The sequence below is a fragment of the Neopsephotus bourkii genome, unplaced genomic scaffold (assembly GCF_033783945.1).
Source record: "Neopsephotus bourkii isolate Nb327-2 ecotype Australia unplaced genomic scaffold, CSIRO-AGI_Nbou_v1 NB_196, whole genome shotgun sequence".
NCBI classification, from domain to species: domain Eukaryota; kingdom Metazoa; phylum Chordata; class Aves; order Psittaciformes; family Psittacidae; genus Neopsephotus; species Neopsephotus bourkii.
The window spans coordinates 11,607,088-11,629,304 of NW_026900709.1; the positions used below are offsets into that span (position 1 = coordinate 11,607,088).

A 22,217-nucleotide genomic window follows, 5' to 3' on the forward strand; every position below is an offset into this window, starting at 1 on the left:
ATCAAATAGTCTTTGCTTAAATCTTTATCAGCTCTCATTTTTATTATATGTTGTCTGGTCCTTCCTCTAATATGTTTACTCCTCACCTCCATTATGCAATGAAATAGATCCTCAGGAGAGAAACGTTCAGATATGGAGAATAAGGTTCTTTGTTAAACACGATGAGCTTCATTTACAACTCAAATACCCTTCTTCCAAAAACTCATTCGCTCTCTTTATAAACAATGACTGATTTGTAAACTTTTTTTTTCCCCTCTGTCAAATACCATAATCCATTTTTATCACAATTTTGTGAGGCACTGCAAGAAGTTTGATGATTTTGTAGAGTTCTTGTTTTATCATAACAATGATCTCTATTTTAAATTTCAGAATATTTGGGAACTGCTTAGATGGCTAACCTCTTGTAGCTGAAAACTTGTCATTACTGATTTTTATCTAGGCACTTACATAGCTTAAGATGTTGCTTTAAATGTTTCTGAAGAGAAAATGCCTTATTGAAACAATTTTACACCCTTTGTTGTGGGTTCCAGGAGGATTATGGTGTTGCATTCTGTGCTGAGCTGAACTGTTCATTCTGTGTTTGTTATTTTACAAAGACTAATAACTCTCCAAGGTCTTGAAGAATGCAGTAAATAGCGTTGAGCTGGCTGTACACAGGAGCCAAGGTGGGCTCAGCAGTGTTTAGTGGCTTGGATTTTGTTTCAGCATTAGGTGTCTGAAGTGGTTCAGTAAGAGTACGGTCATGGTAACTACTATGTGATGCTATGCCAGACCCAATACAAGTATCAGGGCTCAAGTGGGGTGTTCTGATATTTCTTCGTCTTCGGTGTAGTCAGTCTGTGACCCAGTGCTGTGGTTTACCCCAGCTGGCAAGTGTGTACCACACAGCCACTCACTCACACCCCCACTCACCCCCAATAGCCTATGGAGGAGAACTGGCAAAAAGGTAGATACCTGTGGGTTGAGATAAGAACAGTTTAATAATCAAAACAAAATAAAATACAATAATAGTAATAATAGGAAAAAGAGAGAGAGGAATAAATCCCCTCAAAAACCCACGAGTGATGCACAATACAGTTGCTCACCATCCACTAATACCCAGCCCAACACAAGCAGTAATTGGCCCCTCCTGGCAATGCCCCTTGTTTATATGCTGGGCATAACATGCTGTGCTTTGGCTGGTTTGCCCTGTCTCTGCTTCCTCCGGGCTTCTTGTGCCAATCCTCAGTGGCAGAGCATGGGAAACTGAGAAGTCCTTGACTTAGGGTAAGAACTACTTAGCAGCAACTAAAACATGAGCATGTTGTCAACCTTATTCTTGGACTAAATCCAAAGCAGAGCACTGCACCGGGTACTAGGAAGAAAATTAACTCTATCCCAGCGGAAACCAGGGCACGCAAATAAATTGCCTATGAATAATTAAAATGTTTCGTGTATATCCGGTCATTTATGGACAAACAGAACTTCCTTGTGGGATCTACTGATGGCTGCTAGTTGCTATTCCTGATCTATGTAGATATGTTGTCTTAAAAACATAGTAATTGTTAGCAGTTATGTTTTTTTAGGGTGGGACTAGAGATTCCAGTTAAGACTGGACACCATAATGCTTGGCAGTGAGTATTCCTAAAGTGAAGACCTTGATGACTGAATTCCAGAAAGAAGGGGTAAAAAAGCACCATGGAGGTAGTGGAAATGATATAAATGCAGTTAGATACATAGCCATATTTCTACTTTCCAAATGGTTTCTGCTTAGGAACCACATTTCTGTACACTGTAGACACCATCAGATTGCAAATACATGCAATTCAATCTACTTTTGAATGGCAACAATATCTTCTGTGAAGAGCTAGATATGTGGTACACCGAGGCATGTTAAAAGTTACCCACTGATGTTTGTGCCAGACCTTCCTGCATGCGCTGTCCTCCATGCAGGCAGTGCTGCCATGGGAGCGCTCACCAGGGAGGGTGGTACTGTGGTGGCTTTCCCTTGTTCCTGTTTGCTTTTCCTTTCATGAGTTCAACTCACAAAGGAAGGTTTGCAGTCATTGGAATAGAAAGTGACATGAAGCAGAGCATGGCTGAGCCTAGGTTGACAAGAGCACTTGTCTCTGAAGTAGGTGTTTGCGTTCTTCAACCTTTTTGGCTTTTGGACATCTTGCAGTAGTCCAGGCTACGTTCCAAATGCCCCTTCTTCCACAGAAGTTTTAGAAAAATCTGAATAAAGAGGCTAGTTTTTTCCTAGGGAGTTCTTATTTTAAACAATTTAAGTGGTATGTCAGCCATCTCAGTGTTTTTACATCAGGTACTGCCTTTCCTAGTGGCTTCTGCTAGTCCATATGAATTACTGTGTGCTGTGATCCTGGGTAAAGTTTGTTGCAAGAAGAGTAACCAAGGAGTTTGTCCCAAGCATTATTTGATAGGCAGTGCAGTGATAGCATTTAAAGTGTATGATCAAGGGCAGTCAGAGTGAGCCCTCTGCAAACAGAGGCACGAAGGGCTCAAAGATTTATTCCTTCAGCTGTCAAATAATGTCCTTTACCTAGTGTGACCAACTTGATAGCAAATCTCAGCAGGTAGAAGGTTTTGCCTGCAGAGTGTTGACTACATCCCAGTGGTGCTAGGATGAAAGAGCAATGGCAAGTAAACACATTTTACATCTGAAATAAATCGCTAATATTTGTCAGACAGACTCAAGGGTAAGGGCTCTGGAACGGGATTTTACAGATAAGCTCATTGAAGCGACTGTCTTGGTAACAACTTTTCTCTGTTAAAACTGCTTCCCCCAGGAACAGAATCGTGGTTTCTTCTGCCAGCTGATATGTCCTGAAGCGAATGCTTTGCCTCACTGTTTCCCGGGAAGGTTATAATTCTCATCTCTGACCTTGTATGGTGCTCGCTTGATGAGTACTTTTATGCAAATGTAAATTCTTTGTATGCTCAAGAAGTTGATACTACAGTCATTTAAAATCCTGTATTGCTGCTACATGCTCTCATTGTGTGTCTGCTGGTGCAGAAATAGACTTGCCCTTTTTTGTCAAATACTCCCAATAGATTTGATATTGAAAGGACTGCCATTCAGCCGCTATTGCAGACTTTTGGGGAGGGGTGCTTGATTTGCGCTCTCTTGACTGGTGCGGTATTAGGGCTCAGCAGGGTAAATGTAGCTGCTTATCTTTTATATATAGGTAAGTAATGAATTTGAGTCCTAATACCGCACCAGTCAGGAGAGCCCAAAGCAGCTGCTTTTACCATCCTGTGTCTGTATAGCCATATGGTACGCATAAACTGTAACGTTGTGTTCAGAGTAATTAATGCTGCAACTAATATTACAAACTGTTTTTCTGTTGCTAAAAATCAGCTGAACTTGAGAATAAAAACAAGTGTGTTTAATGGGAATTAAAACCTTTTCTTACATTTCTACGATGCAGGTAAAACAAAATAATTATTGCCACAGTAACTGCTTGCATTTTAAATAAATTTATACATATTATTTTTAAAAAAATCTAGTTAACTTTAAAATATGTAAGTTTTCTTGTCATTTAGGGTTCTGTGAAGCTGATCATCAAGAGGGTTGCAAATCATTGGCGGTTTCTATTTTCAGAGTTCCACATCCCAGAGTAATTTGCTTTAATTTCACCCAATTTAACCCATACTTCACACCATCACCATTCAGCTTTAATAGCTATGTTCTATGCATAAGAAAAGCAGATAAATGTCCACAATTAGACTGCGAGTGATTACAACTAGTTAGGGCTTTATGAAGACAAAACTTAAAGGGCTGTAGCACAAAACAAAGCCACAAAAGATGTCTGAAAAAATTCTTTCTTCAGAAGTCAAGGTTTACTGCAGCGGTTTATTTCATGTTTTTTGTACTTGATTTTGCTTATGTTGAAGATGTAGGCAGGTGCACCTTCTTCAACCGAAAATTACTCTGCTTAAAGAATATTAGGTTTGTGTTACAGGTGATTAATTTCACTTGAAATTAGCTTGCAAGGGAAAACATGCTAAACCTAGTTTATTTGTTGGTTCTTTGTTAACATGTGCTACATTGAAGAAGCTGTAAAATGTTGACTGGCAATATTCTTTTGCCCTTCTAGTCATGAGTATGCATAGTAAAATGTACCATCGTCAAAGTTTAATACATTCTATAATGTTAAATGTACTTGTACCTCAGTCAGAAATAGCAGTATCTTTTACCGTTTAAATCTTTATAATACTGATGATAGCATGCCAAGCCAGTCTAAGTACAGATATTATTTATAATTTAATGTTTTTTGACACTTGTAGTCTTGTTCTTTTTGATAGCTGAAAGAAATTCCCTGCTTTGAGGCCCCCACCCAGGATACCCTATTTTATTTCATTTTGTTCTCTCCCACATTCTCACCCCAGTAAGTGGCCAGATAGGTATTATTACTCATTTATTTCAGCGCGTATAACAGGGTGCACGTGTGTATGTGTACTGTGATGTGCCGTATCAGTCTGTGATGAGCAGCTCTTTCTGATAATAGTCGTTGAACGTGTGCTGGAGAGGAAGTGCAAGTATCAATTATTCTCTAGGTCTGGGTTTTGGCGGTGTTATTAAACATTCTCTTACAGCTTATTGACAAAAAAGGCTGGTCATTACCCTAAATACTGATGGGAGCTTCAGCAGGTGATGCGGTTCAAATTCTGATGAAATTGTAAATATCCCTCTTAATTACAGCATAACAATACCAATGCAGTTGCTTACCTTTTGTAAATAAATCCAAGATGCTGAAATGCTGTTATGGGGAGCTTAATATTAGCCAAATATTAGGTTCTGTGTCACTTTAAGAATAAGGAAATTAAATGAAGCAACTGAAGTATCAAATATAAATTAATCTTGAAGATATTAATTAATTTCCAAAACTGCAATTAGGAGCAGAATAAGATAAATCTAGTAGTAGTAGTAATTTGGTTTGGTTTTTAGCATCTCGGTGGTGTCTTGGAGCAGCTAGAAGGCAAAATTTAGGCTATAGGCAGCTTCGTTTTTGTGTCAAACTAGTTTTATATGCTATATCATAAAACTTTCAGTCCAATCAGCAACTACATTTAAATACTGCAAATTGTGGCAGCAAAACAATAATTCTGCTGATTAGCCCCTTTCCATTTCTTGTAAGTGAACTGTTTATGCTGTTGAGTACCTTTTGAAAAAAGAAAAAGCCAAAACAGCCTTGATTAGTCAAGGAGTAATTGGATGACTTGATTTTAGCAAGAGAATGAATTGGTTGATGATAGCCTGTAACTAAGTGTAGTGGTTCTGTTCAGATGAATACATAACATACAGTCATCAGATCTTGACAGGTATAACATAAGCAATGCAAAAATTTCTGGAGGCTGAGAGGTAAATTTTGTCAAAGAATTTTGAAGCTGATTCTTAAAAGAAATGGAAAAAATGTGCATGCCATTAGATGATGCTTAAAATGTGGTATTTGTTACTGCAGTGCTGTATACATATTTATGTGCTATTACTTTTGCATGTGAAGAAAAGATGTAGTCTGTGTGTCCTGGCTGCCATCAAGACCTGACAGAAAGACAGTTCCTGCTCTTCCTCAGGGGAAAAACAGAACCAGGTTTCACGTCTTTTCCAGCCGGTCGTGCAGTTTTCTGGATCTTTATCATCTAGTATCCCTTGAAAGTGAAGTGCAGAACCAGCCATCATTGTGTTATTTCTTCATTGCTGTGTTTAAAATACATCTGGTCCCACCATGCTTGGACCCAAACAGCCCAGATAAAGTGCTCAGCTGAAGATAAATGCTTCCCTGAAACTGAAGAATCTCTTAGGTTTGAGCCCACTGGCAATGGAAGAGGGAGCTGGATGTGGCAGTGATTGTTTTCAAGCTCCTAATTTCTAGTAACTACAAGTTAAGTCATTACTTTTGGTGCTGTTCGATAGCAAAATGAATTCTGCTGCTGTGTTATGCCTTACTATTTTCCTGTCTAAATACTTGGCTTATTTTAATGGCAGTATCTGCATGCCACTTAAACATTATGGTAATTTACCACAGTACATTTGTTTACTTACAGCAAACTTTATGTTTCTAACTCTGTAGTCTTTGTTCTTTTACACGAAAGAAAGTAGCAGGGGTGTTTCTTTCAAGCTAGAGTGCAAATCCATCAGCATTTTCTGGGAGACTTTTGAAAAAGGATTTCAGCTCTGATACTTAAAGAGGTGGATTCTGTTTGACTTCGTTTTGAATAACTTCTGATAAAATATACTTTACCACTGGTGGGATACATGCGACACCAAAGAAGTCATAATCAGTTGGGGTTTTTTTAATAATGAAATTACTGGTTAGTGTTTCCCAGTTGACCTTCCTGTACTGCTGTATGCTTAGCTTAGTTGTTGCCAAACTTGCTTCTTTGGCAAGATCCTGAGTAAGCCTATTTTATGTGTACAGTTTTTCTTCCCCATATAGGAAACTGATTCCTTTTTTTCCCTCTTACAGTGGTATGCTGTAGTTTCCTATAGTAGATGGAAGGCAGTTTTGGAGGGCAGGATAATTTTAGGAAGCAGGCAAAAGGAAGGTGCTGTGGTTTAGTGTGATGTTTGAAAAATGCCAGGTTCTGTTCTAAAAGCAAATGTGGTTGATGACGACATGGGATTTTCATTACATTCATTAGGGACTAATATTATCCATAGGTTACACTGTCTTGAGAATGCAGTGGTATGGCTAGTTTTGGAGAAATTAATATAAGATAAATTATTTTTTTTCCTTGGAAGTAATAAGTAAATAAATAAACTGGCAAAGTTAGATATTTATTGTTTGAAAATCCAGAATATCACAACATCTTTTTATTATTTTTTTTTTAGACAAATTTTTTAACACAGCTTTGAAAAACAACTGTTTGGTTTTTTTTAAATAAAAACTTTGGAAGCTAGATCACAGAGCTCAGGAGTCAGGAGCCTGGTAGGTAAATATGCTGCAGAGGGTAGTGTGTAACCAGTTTCTGACCTTGGAAAGGTCCCTTATCGTTACAGAAGTTGAACTCTCATTATGTGAACAAGACAGACACATTGTGTTTGAAGTTCACCATATTTAACTACAGCTCATAATCAGATTGGGGTTTGCCTCTGACAGTCTCTCTCCCTTTTCCTTTCCTCCTTCCTTGAGTTTTGTCTCACTTTGGGCTACGCTGTGAGTCAGAGGCTGATCTGTTTTGTTAGCAACTTAAGTCAGCATTGACAAACCCTGAACAAGAGATTCACAAATAAAGCTCAATGCCTGTTGCTTATCAAAAAGAGTCTCTGAATTTATGCTAAAATCTGGACATTAATGTCAGTTCAGCCTTTTGTGTATGTAAAATCTTATACCTACCACTTCCTTATGGCCTGTGGCTGTCTAAGTGAGATTTAAATTTCTCTCGTCTAAGTGTTCCTGATAATGTAAGGAAAAAAAAAAGTGCCATGATTAAGTAGATGTAATGGATTTCCTATCTATTTAATTGGGAATTGGGAAACCTTTGTCAGCACACCTGTTGATAGGTTTTCTTCTTTCCAAGATAGGAAAATGCACTGTTCCTCTAAATGGAGAATTGAAAATTTAAGCTCAAAATACAACGTTTTAATGGAATATGTAACTAGTGTGCATTTCTTCTATGAGAAGAGTCAAGCAACACAGTGGGGAGGAGAGAGGGCTAGATTGTTACCTTGAATGGGAAATCATCAGCACAGTAGAGGGGCTATTTACCTGACCAAGCAACTACCTGTTGCCACACATGGGTCTCTGTCACTCATGTTGTCTAAATGAGCTGCAGGATGGCTGCTGATACACGGATGAGGACAGCTGATGGGAGGAGGAGACCGAAGAAAACTGTGGCAGCACATCGGAAGTATTCATGGGTTAAAACATTTAATGGACTTGAGAACAAAGGTGAAATGTGTAGATACAGTTTTAAAGGGGTAGAATTACACTGAATTAGTTTTGGATGAATAAAGGACTTTTTTTTTGTAAAAAGGAATGGGAATATGTGAAGAAATTAAGAGAATTGCTGGAGAAGTGTTTTACTGTTGCTGAAGAAAATGGAAAAATATAAGTATATAAGCTTTATATTAAGCGTTTTGTTATTACTGATTCACCTGACACTTTTTAGGAAAACCTTCATTCTTCCTTAAGACCAAAACTTTTTGCTTTTTATCGTTATGTTCTAAATGTAAGATCTTTACAGTCATGCAGCTTTTCTTCTGGCTTCAGCAGTGGGGTTTCTTATTATTTTTTAACCTGTGGACACTAAATGCTGGAGGAAGATGTAAACAACTTGAGAATATATTATTTAGATGGTAACGGACAATTTTTCCTTGTATCAAGGAAGAAAGATCAACTTACTTTATTAGCTGTATAAATCCTACTCATCTGTACTTGAGAAGGCTGGACAGGTAGACTTTTCTTTAATCTGTATGATAATATCTTCCTACTTCTTCCCTTCCCTCCCCTTTTATGCAGTATTTTCCTTGTAAATCAGAGCAGAGCTGCTGAATTATATTTTCTAGTATTTGTTCGTCTGAACAGCCCATGTCCCATTGAGTCAGGTGAGCTGACTCGGTACGGATTTATGGAAGGCAAAGGCTACAGCGTCTCCTCGTTAATTGCCTGGCACTGGTATGGGTTAGTGCAGTGAGTTTCCATTTGCCAGAGCAGCCTGATATCCTGTCACAGCCAGCACCAGAATTGGATCGATTGCTGAGGTGATTTTCCTTGTACCAAGGGAGCTCATTGATGATCTTTGGAGAGAGACAACTGATGGGAGAGGAGGGAGCATCTGATAACCACCGTTTTAAAGGCTTTTCATAAGTTTATGTGAAAATTATTTTGACATTTGGCTGTCAACATAATTTTAAACCTGTTTACTCTCTGTTTTGATGTAAAACCTTTATTGCTAAGCCCGCTGTTTTCCTTAAGTTAAAGGGAAAGATGAAGTTTTCAGATGTGCATGATAACAAAGAACCACAACTTTCTGCATATCAGTTAGAAATTGTTTGTAGTTTGCCCTGTTTCCTATCTTATATTTTGTATAAAAACAGTTGAATTTTATTTTGGTAATATTAAAATTATTTTCATGGTTGATTTCTCAGGTATATCTTTAATGTTACAGGAGAGACATATAAATGATCTGAAAATTGATCCAGGAACAAGTAACAAAATGGTTTTAATTGTTAATATATTTATTTTTTAAATAAGTATTTATTTTTTGGGTGGAATTTTATTTGGTGATGCTGCTTATCTAATAATTTAAATCCTAGTTGAATTATGTTGCCAGATTGTCTTCAGAAGGGCATGAAGTCAGCACACATGCTTCAGTAATATCTGGTTGTTTTAACCTTATGTTTCCAGTTGGCAATTTGAAATTATGGCTTCAACTGCACTTTAAATATGTGATAATAGCATGTGTTTCTAATAAGGGCCAGCACCATTTTGTTCAGATAGTGTGAATGGTTGTCACTCATATATGACAAATGCACCTTCATCTGCTTCTTTGATGGCCCCCTAAAAACCATACCCTCAAATCAGGCCGATGAAATTAGCTGCTGTGTAAATTGTGTGTCTGAGTGGTTCATTATCTAATCACCGTCAGAACCACAGTGATAAAGTAGATTGAAACAGGGACGAGGTCTGCCAGATGATTTCAGGCCTTTTCTTTTTTCTTTTTTTTCTGAGCCCTGTTTCCCTTGGAAACACCAAGAGTCACTCAGAACTTCTGAATGCTTTGTCTAGAACTTCTTCTTTGCTTAATGCATAAAATTGGCCAGCCAGTGAGGGCTGCCAGGGTGATTTGTAAGGTTTTCTTTCCATGAGTCATTACTGTGTGTATTAAAATGTCCTGAGCTGTTCAATTTAGCTGCTGTGTTTGCTATTGCTGGGTTAGGTACTGCTAAATACAGGGGTACCTGTTTTCAGGACAATTCTGTAGCCTGTTCCTATTTATAAGCAACTCTTAAAGAGGTGTTACGTGTTCTGCTGAAGTGGCAAAGTGCTATACCTTGTGTCTGCATAAAGCTTTGGATTCTGACTGAAACAGCATAATGTAAAACCTTTGGATTCTGGAGTTGATAGGTAAATTAACAGACTGAAACAGTACGATGTAAAATATTACAGTGACATTTGTGTACCTACTGGGCAGTATGACAGACCTACTGATTTACTTTTTATCTGAAACTCTTGTGACTCTTCACAGCATGTTGAAAATATACTTTTCTCTTTAGCTTAATGTGTAAATTGTGTTCTGTTTTAGGAGCATTTGAAGATGATGATATCACTCATGTTGAAGGAAGTGTAGATCCTGTTCGTGACATTGAAATAATACATGAGGAGCTGAGACTTAAAGATGAGGAGCTGATCATGCAGAGTATAGACAAGCTTGAAAAAGTAGCTGTAAGAGGCGGAGACAAGAAATTAAAACCTGAATATGTAAGTATATGACCTATAAAACTAGGTCATTAAGTACTCTGTGCTGAATTGAAGTTTTTGTATTGTTGGATTTAGTTATTAATCTCCCACATGTATAATACGATGCACTACTACTATTTTTATGTGTATTTTAAACTAATCATTATTATGAGTTGATTAGAATGGGTTATTTGACATGCTGACTGTAAAATTTCACTGATAAAGCTAATTGTCATTTTTTAAATTAACCTGTTGTTTCCTTGCTGACGCAGCTTTATATGAGAATTGCCAGTTCTTCATCAAACTTACATGGGTGTTTAGCTGTAATTCAAAGTCCATCAGTCCCTTCTGAGTTATTACTGGTGTTAAGTTCTAGTCTGATGTTGATACTAGCGTTCCTGTAGCTGCCAAGTGAATGTTTTCTTGGTGTAGGTGCACTTTGTGTCCTTTAGTACACGTTAAATAAAAGAGTGTTAGTTGAAATTAATTTTAGAATGTTGTTGTGGAAAGCTGCTTAAATGAGCTCAATTATCACGGGTATTAGTGGTGTTTCTTTGTAAATTAGAAATGTATAATAATTATTATCAACTTCCAAGTATATTTTTTGTAAATAATTATTTTACTGCCACTTGACTTTTGAGTCTGCTGTACTTTGCCAGTAGTGTAGTTATTAATTTTTCTTCATTAATCTTGCATAAATATTTCATTTGGTATATAAAGCACATTCACTAATTATTAGAGCAGTGTATCAGTGTGGAAATCAACTATTTATGCTTCACATTTAAGTAGTAAAAATAGTGTTTTCTCCCATGGCTTTTTAGATAGCAAGTAAGAAAAACAATGTCACCTTAGTGCTGGTGTTAGTTTATTGGTATAGTGTTTGGGAGTGAATAGGAGCTGAAAATGAACATCCCTGTCCAAAGTGTTCACCTTCATGATTCTGTGTTAAAAATCACTTCTTTGGTAGCTTCTGTTGGTGAAGAACGAATCTTCATCTGGCTAGAAAAGTACTTTATTCCTTGATTGGTCTGAGCCAATAAAAATAACTATTGTTGGATGATTTGAAGGCTTTCCCGTAAGCCCAGAGAGAAAAGGTATTAGGACCTTCATTTAAGGTCTTACCTGATGTGTTAGCCTAGCCTCAGGTATACATGGGCAGTGATTTTTACTGTTCCTACAGTTTCAAATAAGATTTCACCTTTTAATAAATCTTAAAGAAAGGGGCAAGTAGAAGTCCTGTCCATGGAGAATTAAAAATTCTAAGGCTGAATTTTATATTGGTATGAAATGATGAAAATTATTTCAGTTTTAAGTTACAGTTACTGTTGCATGACAGAACTGCTCTTAACTCATTTTTTCACTACAGGAATTTGGTGTGTATTTGAAAATAAAAAATGTCAGATTATTCTCAAATCAAGTGAGACAGTAAATAAAATCCTCAAAGCTAGAAACACAAATTAACTAAAGAAAACGTTAAAGGCTGCATTATTAGTCTGTAAGTACCCAGCTTTATTTTCTCATCCTTGTCCTCTCAGTCTCCTGTTAATCTGTAGTTCACCCATCAAAGTGACTTTGTCATATTGTGTTTGTAACTTACGCTTCCCATCATTCTTTGGGGTTTTTTAATCCTTTTTTTATGAACACATGCACAAACCCCACCAAGTTCTTGAAGTCCTGTTGCTCTGCCAGTTCTGTTCTCAGTAACAGCTACGCTTGACCAGTTTCAGCTGAGTTTGTCAACAACAATAGAGGTTTCAAAGGCATTAAATTCCTTTGTTTCATGGAAAGGGGTGGCCAAACAGAATGGGGAGGCACAAATTAATGCTCCCTGTGAGACAAAGGCTGCTCACAGGAACTACAGTCACTAGGGAATCTGTTCAGGGAAGTGCTGTGGGGCATAACATCTGTGAGCCCTGCTGATCTTGGATGTTCTTGCTTGTCTTCCTTTGTGGCTTGTATGCTTGAATTGCAAGGTAGACAGTGGATCTTAGTAAAATGGACCTTTTTACTGAAAGCTCTGCCTGATTGCTTTTCGTGGTAAATTGTTCCTTAGACCTAGTTTTTGCTTCTACAGATAGGTATGTGTAGTTGTAAGATTGTAACAGCAATTCTTGGGCTTTTCCAGTGACTAGATGGGTTTGTTTAGGTGTTCAGCCACTGGGTTGCGAGGGTCTCCTGCACAGTTTGCTTTGCCTCTTGCCCTTTAACATGGTGCGTTACGGAGAAGGCCTGTGGTTGCATTTATATTGTATATTGTGTGATGAGCTGTGTAGTAAATGGCTAATGCTACTAGGAGAGAAACCATAGGAGACTGGTGGAAAAAAAAAAATGTAAAGATTATGCCTTCCTAAAGCAGTAGCCAAATCTTAGGAGTGCTTTGGCTGTTTGATCATTGTGCACTTCCAAAATCTGTTGCATTTTGGAGTTAGCTTGTTTGGGTTTGGCACAGAGATAATTCACTGTCCAGTACAAATTTGTAGGAGTGTTTCTGTGCAGCTTGGTGCTGCTGTCCAAGGCTTCCTCTTTCCGGGGCAGAAAAGTGATTAAGAGACAGTATAGACTGGAATTAATACTTTTTTCCGAACAGATTTTCTTCAGAAAAGGGGAAGGGGTAGGGTAGAAGGGAAGGGCTGTGAGAAAACTTACCGGGATTTGCTTCTTAAAGTTATTTACCAGTATAATATATAGCCACTGCTAATGCTCTCTTATTTCCATCACAGAGGTGCACAACAAACTGCTCTTATCTGTACTCTGAGTGTTCCCAGTCTTTTTCCCTAGGAAAGCTAGGCAATTACAAGGGAAAAAGCCCTTAGCATTTGTAGGTTGTTTTGGTTTTAAGGCACAGTGTTGTTTTGGTCTCTTTCATTGTTTTCCTTTTGCTATCATTTTAGGAGTCATTTAAGGTAAAAACAAGAATTTCTTAAGTTTTAACTGTTTGAGAGTTGTGAAAGTCCTGTGTTAATTCAGAGAAAGATACTGCAAGCTTTCTTACCTGTATCACTTTCAGACTTTTCATTGTCTTGCATGCCTTTGCTGACCAAAAACATCAAGTGCTTCAATTGCCTCTTTTGTTTCTTTGCACATTTTTGAGAGCACTTTGAGATCTATTGAAGACCAACACTATATAAGCTTAGAGAAACAAGAAGGTGAGAAAAGAAAAGAAAAAATATTGATCTTAGTCAAGTTTGGTTTTCCTTTGGTAGTTTGTTGAATATAACAACCTTAATATGAAAGCTAAGGAAAAGTTGCTGATTTCAGAGAGGGTATAATCTCCATGTGACCTGTGTAAAGCTGTTTTTGTCATGAAAGGGGATTTCACTCTGTGTTTCATGGAACCTAATTGAAAGTAGAATTTATTCTTCTTATTTCATAAGTAGTAATTGTCTGCTTTAGAGGATTCTCTCTATCAGTAAGCCTCCACAACTGTTACTTCATAGTCTGAAATCTCCAAAAGATTTAGGAGGAGAAAAAAAGAAAACTGTCAGTCTGTATCAGTCACCTGTTCTGAAATCTGAGATTTGTATTTGATTGTCTGCCTACTCACACCTGTGTTCTGACATGTTAATTATCATTTTTCTTTCACATAAGCCCACACTGCACACAGTTGCGAAGTTCACCTTTGTGCAGTGACCTGGCTTTGCAGTTGAACACAGTGTTAACTGTTCATCCTGTCTTTCTGAGAATTGATTTCTCAATCCCCTGTCAGCACAAATAAAATAGCCAACGGCTGTTAAGGAGCCATCAATGAAATAATTTTCAAGTGCTACTTAAAAATCAATGACTCAATATGGTCCAAGATCAGCAACATGAAATGTTGACACAGGTTTAGAATAGCTTCCTTTACATGTATATTTTTGTCTGTTTTGCAAGTGTTCTCACTGCCTTCTTAGAATTACTGTCTGCTTTTACTAAGGGCACTGTACTTTCAGACTCAGGATACCTTTAAATATTATTTTGGCTATAACCTTCTGAAGAGATAATATAGAATAAAAATACCCCTGATTTGCATGTCTTAAACCACTGTGAATATAATTTCAAAAAGCAATCGGAGTAATTTTGATTTTATATTTTAAATTTGTCTGGTGCTGGTATCTGCAGAGACATGAGAAAGATACTGAGTTAAACTTTATTATTATCTTATTATTCACCTGTCATTTTGGGTAGCAGGAGATTTCAAAGTAAAATTCAAATATGTATGAATTTATAGATCACAATGTACACATTTTTAAACTTGTTTTTAAAAGAATACATTAATTAATTTATAAGATTTTTATTCCTGGAGACAGAAGTCTTCAAGTTAATACAATATAATATAGTTAAGTGAACATTATTGCAGGATTCTCTTCCATTATCCTTCCCACGTGATTCAGTTCTAGTCTTTAGAGACTGACCCTCTGCAACAGGTAGCTATTCCTTTAGCCCGTTGTTATTGCGCTGAATCTTGAATTCCAGCACAAAATAATTCCTAGTGATAATGTTATTGTGATTTATATATCTGACCGCAATAATACCATTTGTAGTTGAGCTCACATAGGTTATTGATGTTAGTCATATGAAGACAAAGTATCAATGTCCACAGTGTTTGAACTTCCAATATTCAGTTAAAAGGCTTTTTTACAGGTCAGGATCAATGTTCACTGCATTTGAACTTCCACTTTGCAGTTGAAAGGTATGCTTTTGCGAATCCTGTGATATATCTAAATTCCATTGTCAAAGTCTGTCGATTTTAAAATAAGATTAGTTTTTCGAATTAAACATATTTTATAAGACCAAAAGTAATTACAGTTCTGAAAAGAACATTTAAAGACTCCTTTTTAGTGTAATGGTACCAGAACTGTCTAATGCATGTTTAACTTGGGAGAAAGGCATCAAGCTTTGTTTTGTTACTGCGATGGGCAGTGAACTAATAATTGGTACAATGACAATAGGCATAGAGTATAAGTTTCTGTTGGTATATAGGTACTATAAGCAGTAAAGAAAAATCTTCTTAATGATGTTTTAAGTAGCTTTAATCCCTTCCTTTATCCTTTCCATTCAACATCTTGGTCCTCTCCTGATAATACAGTAACTGTTTCAAACATAGTCTCTTTGTTCATTTGGAATGACTGATACAGTGTGAGGGATACAAACAGCAGAGAGCTGGGAGATTCTGTTTCTTCTCGTTACCAGTATATTCTAGGTGAAAACAGGGTGAAAATCTTTCTTCGTACAATATTCTGATGAATGGGATGGTGCAGAGCAGAATTCGCTGACCTCGTTCTGCAAGTGCTCACCAGAGTTCTCACGGATGGATGAACTCTTATTTCCTCTAACTGATGATGTCAGTTGGGAATTTTCACCTTTCTTCCATTCCAGGTTGAAGATAAATACAGCGATGAATTGTATTTCACCCCTTTCCAGTTTCTTTGGTCTCTTTTTGTGAGCAGAGTTTGAGAGGCCAGTTTGTTCTTCTGGAGATAGAAGGAAAGGAGCAGCGTATGCGTACGTGTTGACATACATTCTGCTGATGGCTGTTACAATTAGTAACTTAAATGTTAAATCATAGGGAATCAAGAAAATATTTATATTCTTAATGCATATAATTATGCCTAAAATCTTTAGTGGACCATTTACTGTGCTTAATGTGGTATTTAGAGGAAATTAAAGTTCATTCTGGAGAACATTTTGAATGTAACAGGAAAATTTTCATGGCAGATGTTTGTGAATTAATTGCTAGTAAAGCCTGACTTAAAAGTACATAATGTGTAACTACACATTCGGATTTTTTTGGTGTTATCTGTAGACAAAGCAAAGTCAATGCTTAAATATTTTCTGGCAAGGCTGGTCTTTCCTGTGTAGATTTGAACGGTGGGTTAAGTAATTACTTTTGTAAATGATATCTGTCTTGGTATGTCTAGATCAAGCTATGGTATAATTTTTAAATAGCATATACATATGCCAAAACAATTCACATCTAGAACAAATGCATTCAAGCATGGGATTTATTTGGAATTAAGCATATGTAGACTAATGCAGTAAGGAAGGTTTAGTGGAACTCTATATGGGAGATGTTTCACTTTACTTTTAAGTGCAATTTACGTGTTCTGAGTTTCTGAATGCTAGAAATAATCACCTGTAGATAGACTGCCTTCTGTATTCTTGCTTGTGTTTTTCTTTGAGAAGCTACTGGTGGTAATACCATTTTACGTATAAAGCCTTAGAACCCAACCCCAAGGATGACCCACACAAGACAATTTGGGGATTATTGACATGAATTACATTGCCTGGAATGCTTGTAGGATGTTTTGGATGGAAGTACTTGCTGTGGTTCATAAACATTATTGTCATCTAGCTCTGAGTAAATCTTATATCATGTACAGCTTGTACTGGCTCTGTTAGAAGGTATTGAAGAAAGAATAATACACTTGTCCTAAATCCATTACTTTTCCCATTGTATTTTTATTGAAGTCAGTGAGCAAGGGAATTGTAAGAGATTAGACATTGTTTTGTACCACAGAGGAGCTCATTCTCACTCCAGTTGATGCAGTACCTGACTTGTTCTCTTTCTTGCACCCAGCTGCTACAGCTTATTTAAGCACTTAATACAACTGAAAAACATGACCCAGCCTTTTTTTTTTTTTAACTGAAAAATTTGTCTTAATTGTCCTTTAAAAAACCCCACTGTCTCAAAACATTGTTTTTACAATAAATTCTTACTTTGTCACGTCAGCCTCACTCTCTTAAAACACCAGAAACCTCCAGGAAATGCAGAGAGCTGAAGCTATGCTAAATAGAACTGAAAAAGATTTCCAAGGAAAGTGATGGATGGCAGGACAATGGGCACGGTGCACACCATACACCTTCCGTTAACAAGGAAATCGGTGTGCACACAATGAATTGGTTTTGGTGCAGCACAGTTGAAATAGTTATGAGTACTCTTTATCTCAAATAGCAGAGCTCTCTATCTGTATCTGGAAAACTATCATAGCCATTTTGAAGGCCAGACAGAATACTAATTATTACCTAGTTTGATCCCTTGCATATCCAAGTTTAATTCTCACAACTGTAGTAAAAATAGAATGCATCTCGGGGGGGGAATTAATCTTTAGTTAAATATTTTTAACTAGAGATAAATTTGTGCATAAGCTGTGCCAGTGATTACTTATCTTTACTGTTAGAAATAAGACACAGCTTTAGTTTGTCAAGCTTCAACTTTTAGCCAGTTCATTTCTGTATGCTAATGTGAAAAGCCCTGTACTGAGATTTTTGTTAATTATATATATGTCTGAATGCAATAAGAATAAAAGCATGAGATTTAAGCTGTCTTCATATTTAGGAACTTTTTCAAAACCTATTTTTCTCCAGTTTTTCAGTATTTCAGCAGAGATAAGTGTGGAATTATTCAAATTGGACATTAGACATCAAAGACTGTACTAGTCTTTTAATTACAGTACAGTTCATTTGCTTGTGACTCTCAGGTCTTCTCAGTCACTCTCGAAAAGGGTACCTAGTAAATACTGTAGCCACATTTCCATGTCTCCCACCCAGCAAGTGTATGAAGTTGATTTTTTTTGTATTGAAAAACATTGTTTGCTTTCACTGTCTGTCCAGTAGTTCTGGTCACTAGGTGCATGATTCATGTTCTTAGTAATTTACTGTTCTCAAGTCTGTGTCATTAACACAGTCTTTTTTTAGGCTGTTGATGAAAGATGATAACTAGTGAAATGCAAATAATTTGTCTGGAGCGATACCAAAACCACACATTGGGTTTACATTTACATTCCAAGACCTACTGGTTAGGTAGTGTTCACTCCATTTAGTGTGTGCAGTGTTTTTTGAATTAAATACCTTATGTCATTGAGTCAGTTTTCTTAGGGAAGTCTGAATATATTAATTACACACTACTACTTTCATTATTGGTATGTCATGGCATGGACTTCTGTATGAAAAGTGAGGCTAAGAGCTACAGGTAACGTTTTAGGGGCTCCTTATAGCTGTTCTGAGGAGCAGAGCAGTGAAAATGATGGAATTTTTGTCAATGGAAACATTTTAAGAAAGAATATTCAACTGCTTTTGATATGTTTATAGGGAGCAAGTAATTTATTACAGCTTGGAAGTTCTGAAGGGAATGAATAAGGTGATGAGAAACACTCCATACTTCCCCTCCACCACGGGAGGTGTTTCTGGGGAGAAAGCCTACTGTACTCACAGTTGCTCTCTGTAGTACCGGAGACTTTTGCACTGCCTGTAGGATCACAGAGAATTCACTTGCACTTTGAAGTGTGAAGTGATAATCCTCACAACTGCTTACTTCTTTATTAAATTTGCAGAAGTTAATTACATGCCCTGCTAATTTACAACAAAAACGTCACAATTCTCTGATGCCAAGTAGGCAAGTGAGTTTTCCAAGCTTCAGTTTAGTCCCTCATGCTGTAAGCAGAATTTGGCATTGGCACACGTTATTACTATCATCCATCCAGAGAGTATATTAATGTATGCACATTTTCCTACACAGGAGGATCTCATGAGCATGTCGTGATAAATCTCCTTAATGCAATTTAAATGTGTTTCTTTAGAGTTATTTTATACTGTTGGGACTTACTGTTAAGTCCTGCTTAGCATTTGTGGGTTGACTACTTGCTGCCTTTGGAAAATGAGAGCAGAACATAAATTAAAATCACCATATTGCATATGGCTAAATTACTAAGTTTTCACATGTGTTAAATATGTTGCCAAGGATATAGTCAGAAGTTAACTGATGTTTAAAACAATGGTATTTGATATTCATGAAGTTTGCTCTATTTCGTATGTCTTGACAACTGTAAGTAAATTGGATTTTGGAGGTGGTTTTGATGGCTTTTTAAATGGTTCTTGCTATAACGTTGCTAGCTGGAAAACAGAATAAGAATACCTCTCTCATCGAACAAGGAGAAATGGGTCATTCTGCTGTTGACAGATTGACCTCAATGTGTGCTACTGGAGAGGCCAGATCTAATGAAACAAAGTGGATCATTGCTCTGCATTCTGTTATTAAGCATCTCGGACTTAACTAGATAGCAATTAAATGTGTGTGTTACAGTGATAGTGAAAAAGGTCAGTTCATACTCTTTCATCAGGCCTAAACAGAAGTAATTAATAAAACTAAAAACGGTGCTATATGAGATAGAGCCTTAAAATGTGCTTTTTGCTTTTTTGGTGTTTGGAGTATTGGGGCAGCTGAGTGAAAAAGAAGTATGTGGAAATAGTTGTCTTTACTTTAAATTAGTATTTAATTTTTAAGAGGTCACATTAAATCCCATTTAAATGGGGCATCACCATTGATGCAGGGGAATTTGTCCCTTTTTTTTTTATTTCTAAACTATCTGCCTTACCTTCTGCATGGTACAACTACCCAGATAGTCTGTCAGAGAAATTCTTTGTGTCTTACTGCCCCACCAGCTTCAGACAGAAGTGCTGTATTTGCCTTTATGTTTCCATCCTTTTAGCTAAAGAATGTTTTCCAATACTTTGCCACCTTCTTTGTAAATCCAACGTGCAAGTATTCAGCCGTCAGGTCTCCCAACATATTCAGTTGGTCAGCTTTTCCTGACAAAGTTAGCCATGTTACAGGTCCTTTAGGACAACAGTTTCAAACAGCATCAAGTCAGGTACGTAAATGAGAACTCTGAGAAATTAGGTCTGGGTTTAGATGTGTTGCTGCAGTAGGTGAATGAATGTGGAGGAGAAATTCTGATGGGCAGCTAAGTGCTTAGCTAGGCTTAGAAAGAGCAAACTTTATTTGATGCATCGATGCTTGAAATTCCTGGAGGCTCTGCGTTATGTAGCTACCGTTGCAGTGTGATTAAAAAACATTTCCTTGTTGCTTAAACCTAAAAGATTGTCTTTGATAACTTTTATGTGGGTTTTTTAATATCAGTGTTTTATCGACTCTGATTTATATTCAATAGTATATTGCTGTTGGGGGAGAACTGTAATGCTGAAAGCCACGTGGCAGGTGCCTACAGAATTGGGTTAAAACCCAAAATAGTGTGTAATCGGAATTCCTTCAGTGCTGAACAGGAATCCTGAAGGTTGTGTTGATTTTTACCTATCTATTTAAACAAAAGCAGAGGATAAGGATCTTCAATGAAAAGTACCTATTGGTAGAATTGCTTCCCTTATCTTGTTTGTACTGATTAATTAAAAAATAAAAAGCACATAGGGTTAAAGATAAGATGTTACCACTGTTTTCTTCCTTGTGTGTAATCTTGTTGCATGTCTCTACATAAGCTGTTCTGGCCACTCATCATAGTAACCAGCTGGGCCATTTCACCTGCTGGAGCCATTAAAGAGGACTCTCTCCCCCTAGATTAATCCCCTCCGACATTAGTTTTTTGCTCTGACAACTGGAGCAGGCATTCAGAATTTGCAGGTGGCCAGTGTGACGCACATAATTGCCTACAATTTTAGGCAATGAATAAAAATGGTCTACATTACTTGTCAAAGGTTGTATATGCAGTGCCAAGTGAGATCTATGGGAAGCCTTTTAGGGTTTAAAGAACAGTTAATAGCAAAGCTGCACAGTGCTTTTTTAATCATAATGCATTTGTAATATAGCACTTTGATCTTCTCCTTGTAGGAAATGGTGTTATATTAGCCACTTTTAAACATTTATGAGTGAAATTCAGTTATAGGAGAGTAAAAGTGATTATTCTTAGGCAGAACATGTTAGATTTCATTAAAAGTTTTAGCTTGCCCCTTCCTTGTTAAAACCTGTGGGGAGTCCTGTTCCTGGAGGGTTTCAAATCAGGATCTGAAGATTTAGAAGAGCTTTTTTTTTTCTTTTTTTTTTTTTTTACTTTTCTTTTTTTTTCTTCACTAAAGCAACTGCAAGACTAGAAAAGACTGTAGTAAATACTGATGTTATTTGTGGTTGTTTATAAATGTACTTCAACCACACAGCGTTAAGTGCAAAAAATATTGTGCTCTCAGTGGCTTAGGGAATGTTTCCTTGTATTTTAAGGATCTTAATTCTCATTTGCATCAATTATAACCTAACAAATGCATTATTTAAAGCGTGATCATAAATTATCTACAACAAAAAATAGGCAACTCTAAAATGTACTAGTCCTAGAAGAGCCAAGTTTGACCTTTCAGACCCAAGAGCCTTTTATTAACACCTGCCTGTAAGGAGAACCATGCCACACGCAGCTTTCGGATTCACGACCACAAAACTGATGAGGAAAGGCTTGAAGGGTTCAGTTTGTGTCACTTGCTGTTTGCCGTTTCCATTTCACAGATGATTAATCTTTCTGTGAAGAAAGGCCAGAGAAACAAAGCACATTGGGCTCTTCCTGCAGTTACTCCTTCTGAATGCACACTAGCTTGCTAACTAAAAGGCCTTTAGATTTCCTGCCGAGAGAGATGTTCTGAAAGTGAATGCAGCTGGTTGGAGGTCACCAGTGCAAGGCTCTTGCCATTGTGTAATGGAGGCTTTGGCAGGTTTCATTTTGGGGGGGAGGGAGAAGGTGTTGGCGAAAAATTAATGTGGAATAAAAAGGGCTTTGGCCATTTGAATTAATTTCTTGAAGGGTGGATCATCAATAATAGGCTCAATTTCTTTTGCTCACAATTTAAAAAAAAAAAGATATTTGCTGTTTTTTTCCCCACCTATTCCCTTTTCTTAATGGCATGTTTATATTGTATGTGGTCTCTCCCGCTGGATGCTGAAATGTCGCGTCTTACTGAGTTTGAAAAGCAATCTAAAATGTACAGATTTTTACATAGACTTTATGAGCTCTGCTAATTTTTGTGGTGGCAAGAGATGATCCTTGAGTGTTGTGCATTTAACTTCCT

General features: G+C 37.0%; 1 protein-coding gene across 2 annotated transcripts in view; it reads left to right on the forward strand.

Annotated features, from left to right (window-relative positions):
- Nucleotides 1–22,217, forward strand: part of OLA1 (Obg like ATPase 1) — a 136,654-nt gene that overhangs the window by 73,995 nt on the left and 40,442 nt on the right. For both annotated transcript variants that reach the window (XM_061380246.1, XM_061380257.1), the window contains exon 5: nt 10,249–10,424. In XM_061380246.1, the coding sequence (XP_061236230.1) occupies nt 10,249–10,424 (176 nt within the window). The remainder of the gene's footprint in view (nt 1–10,248; nt 10,425–22,217) is intronic.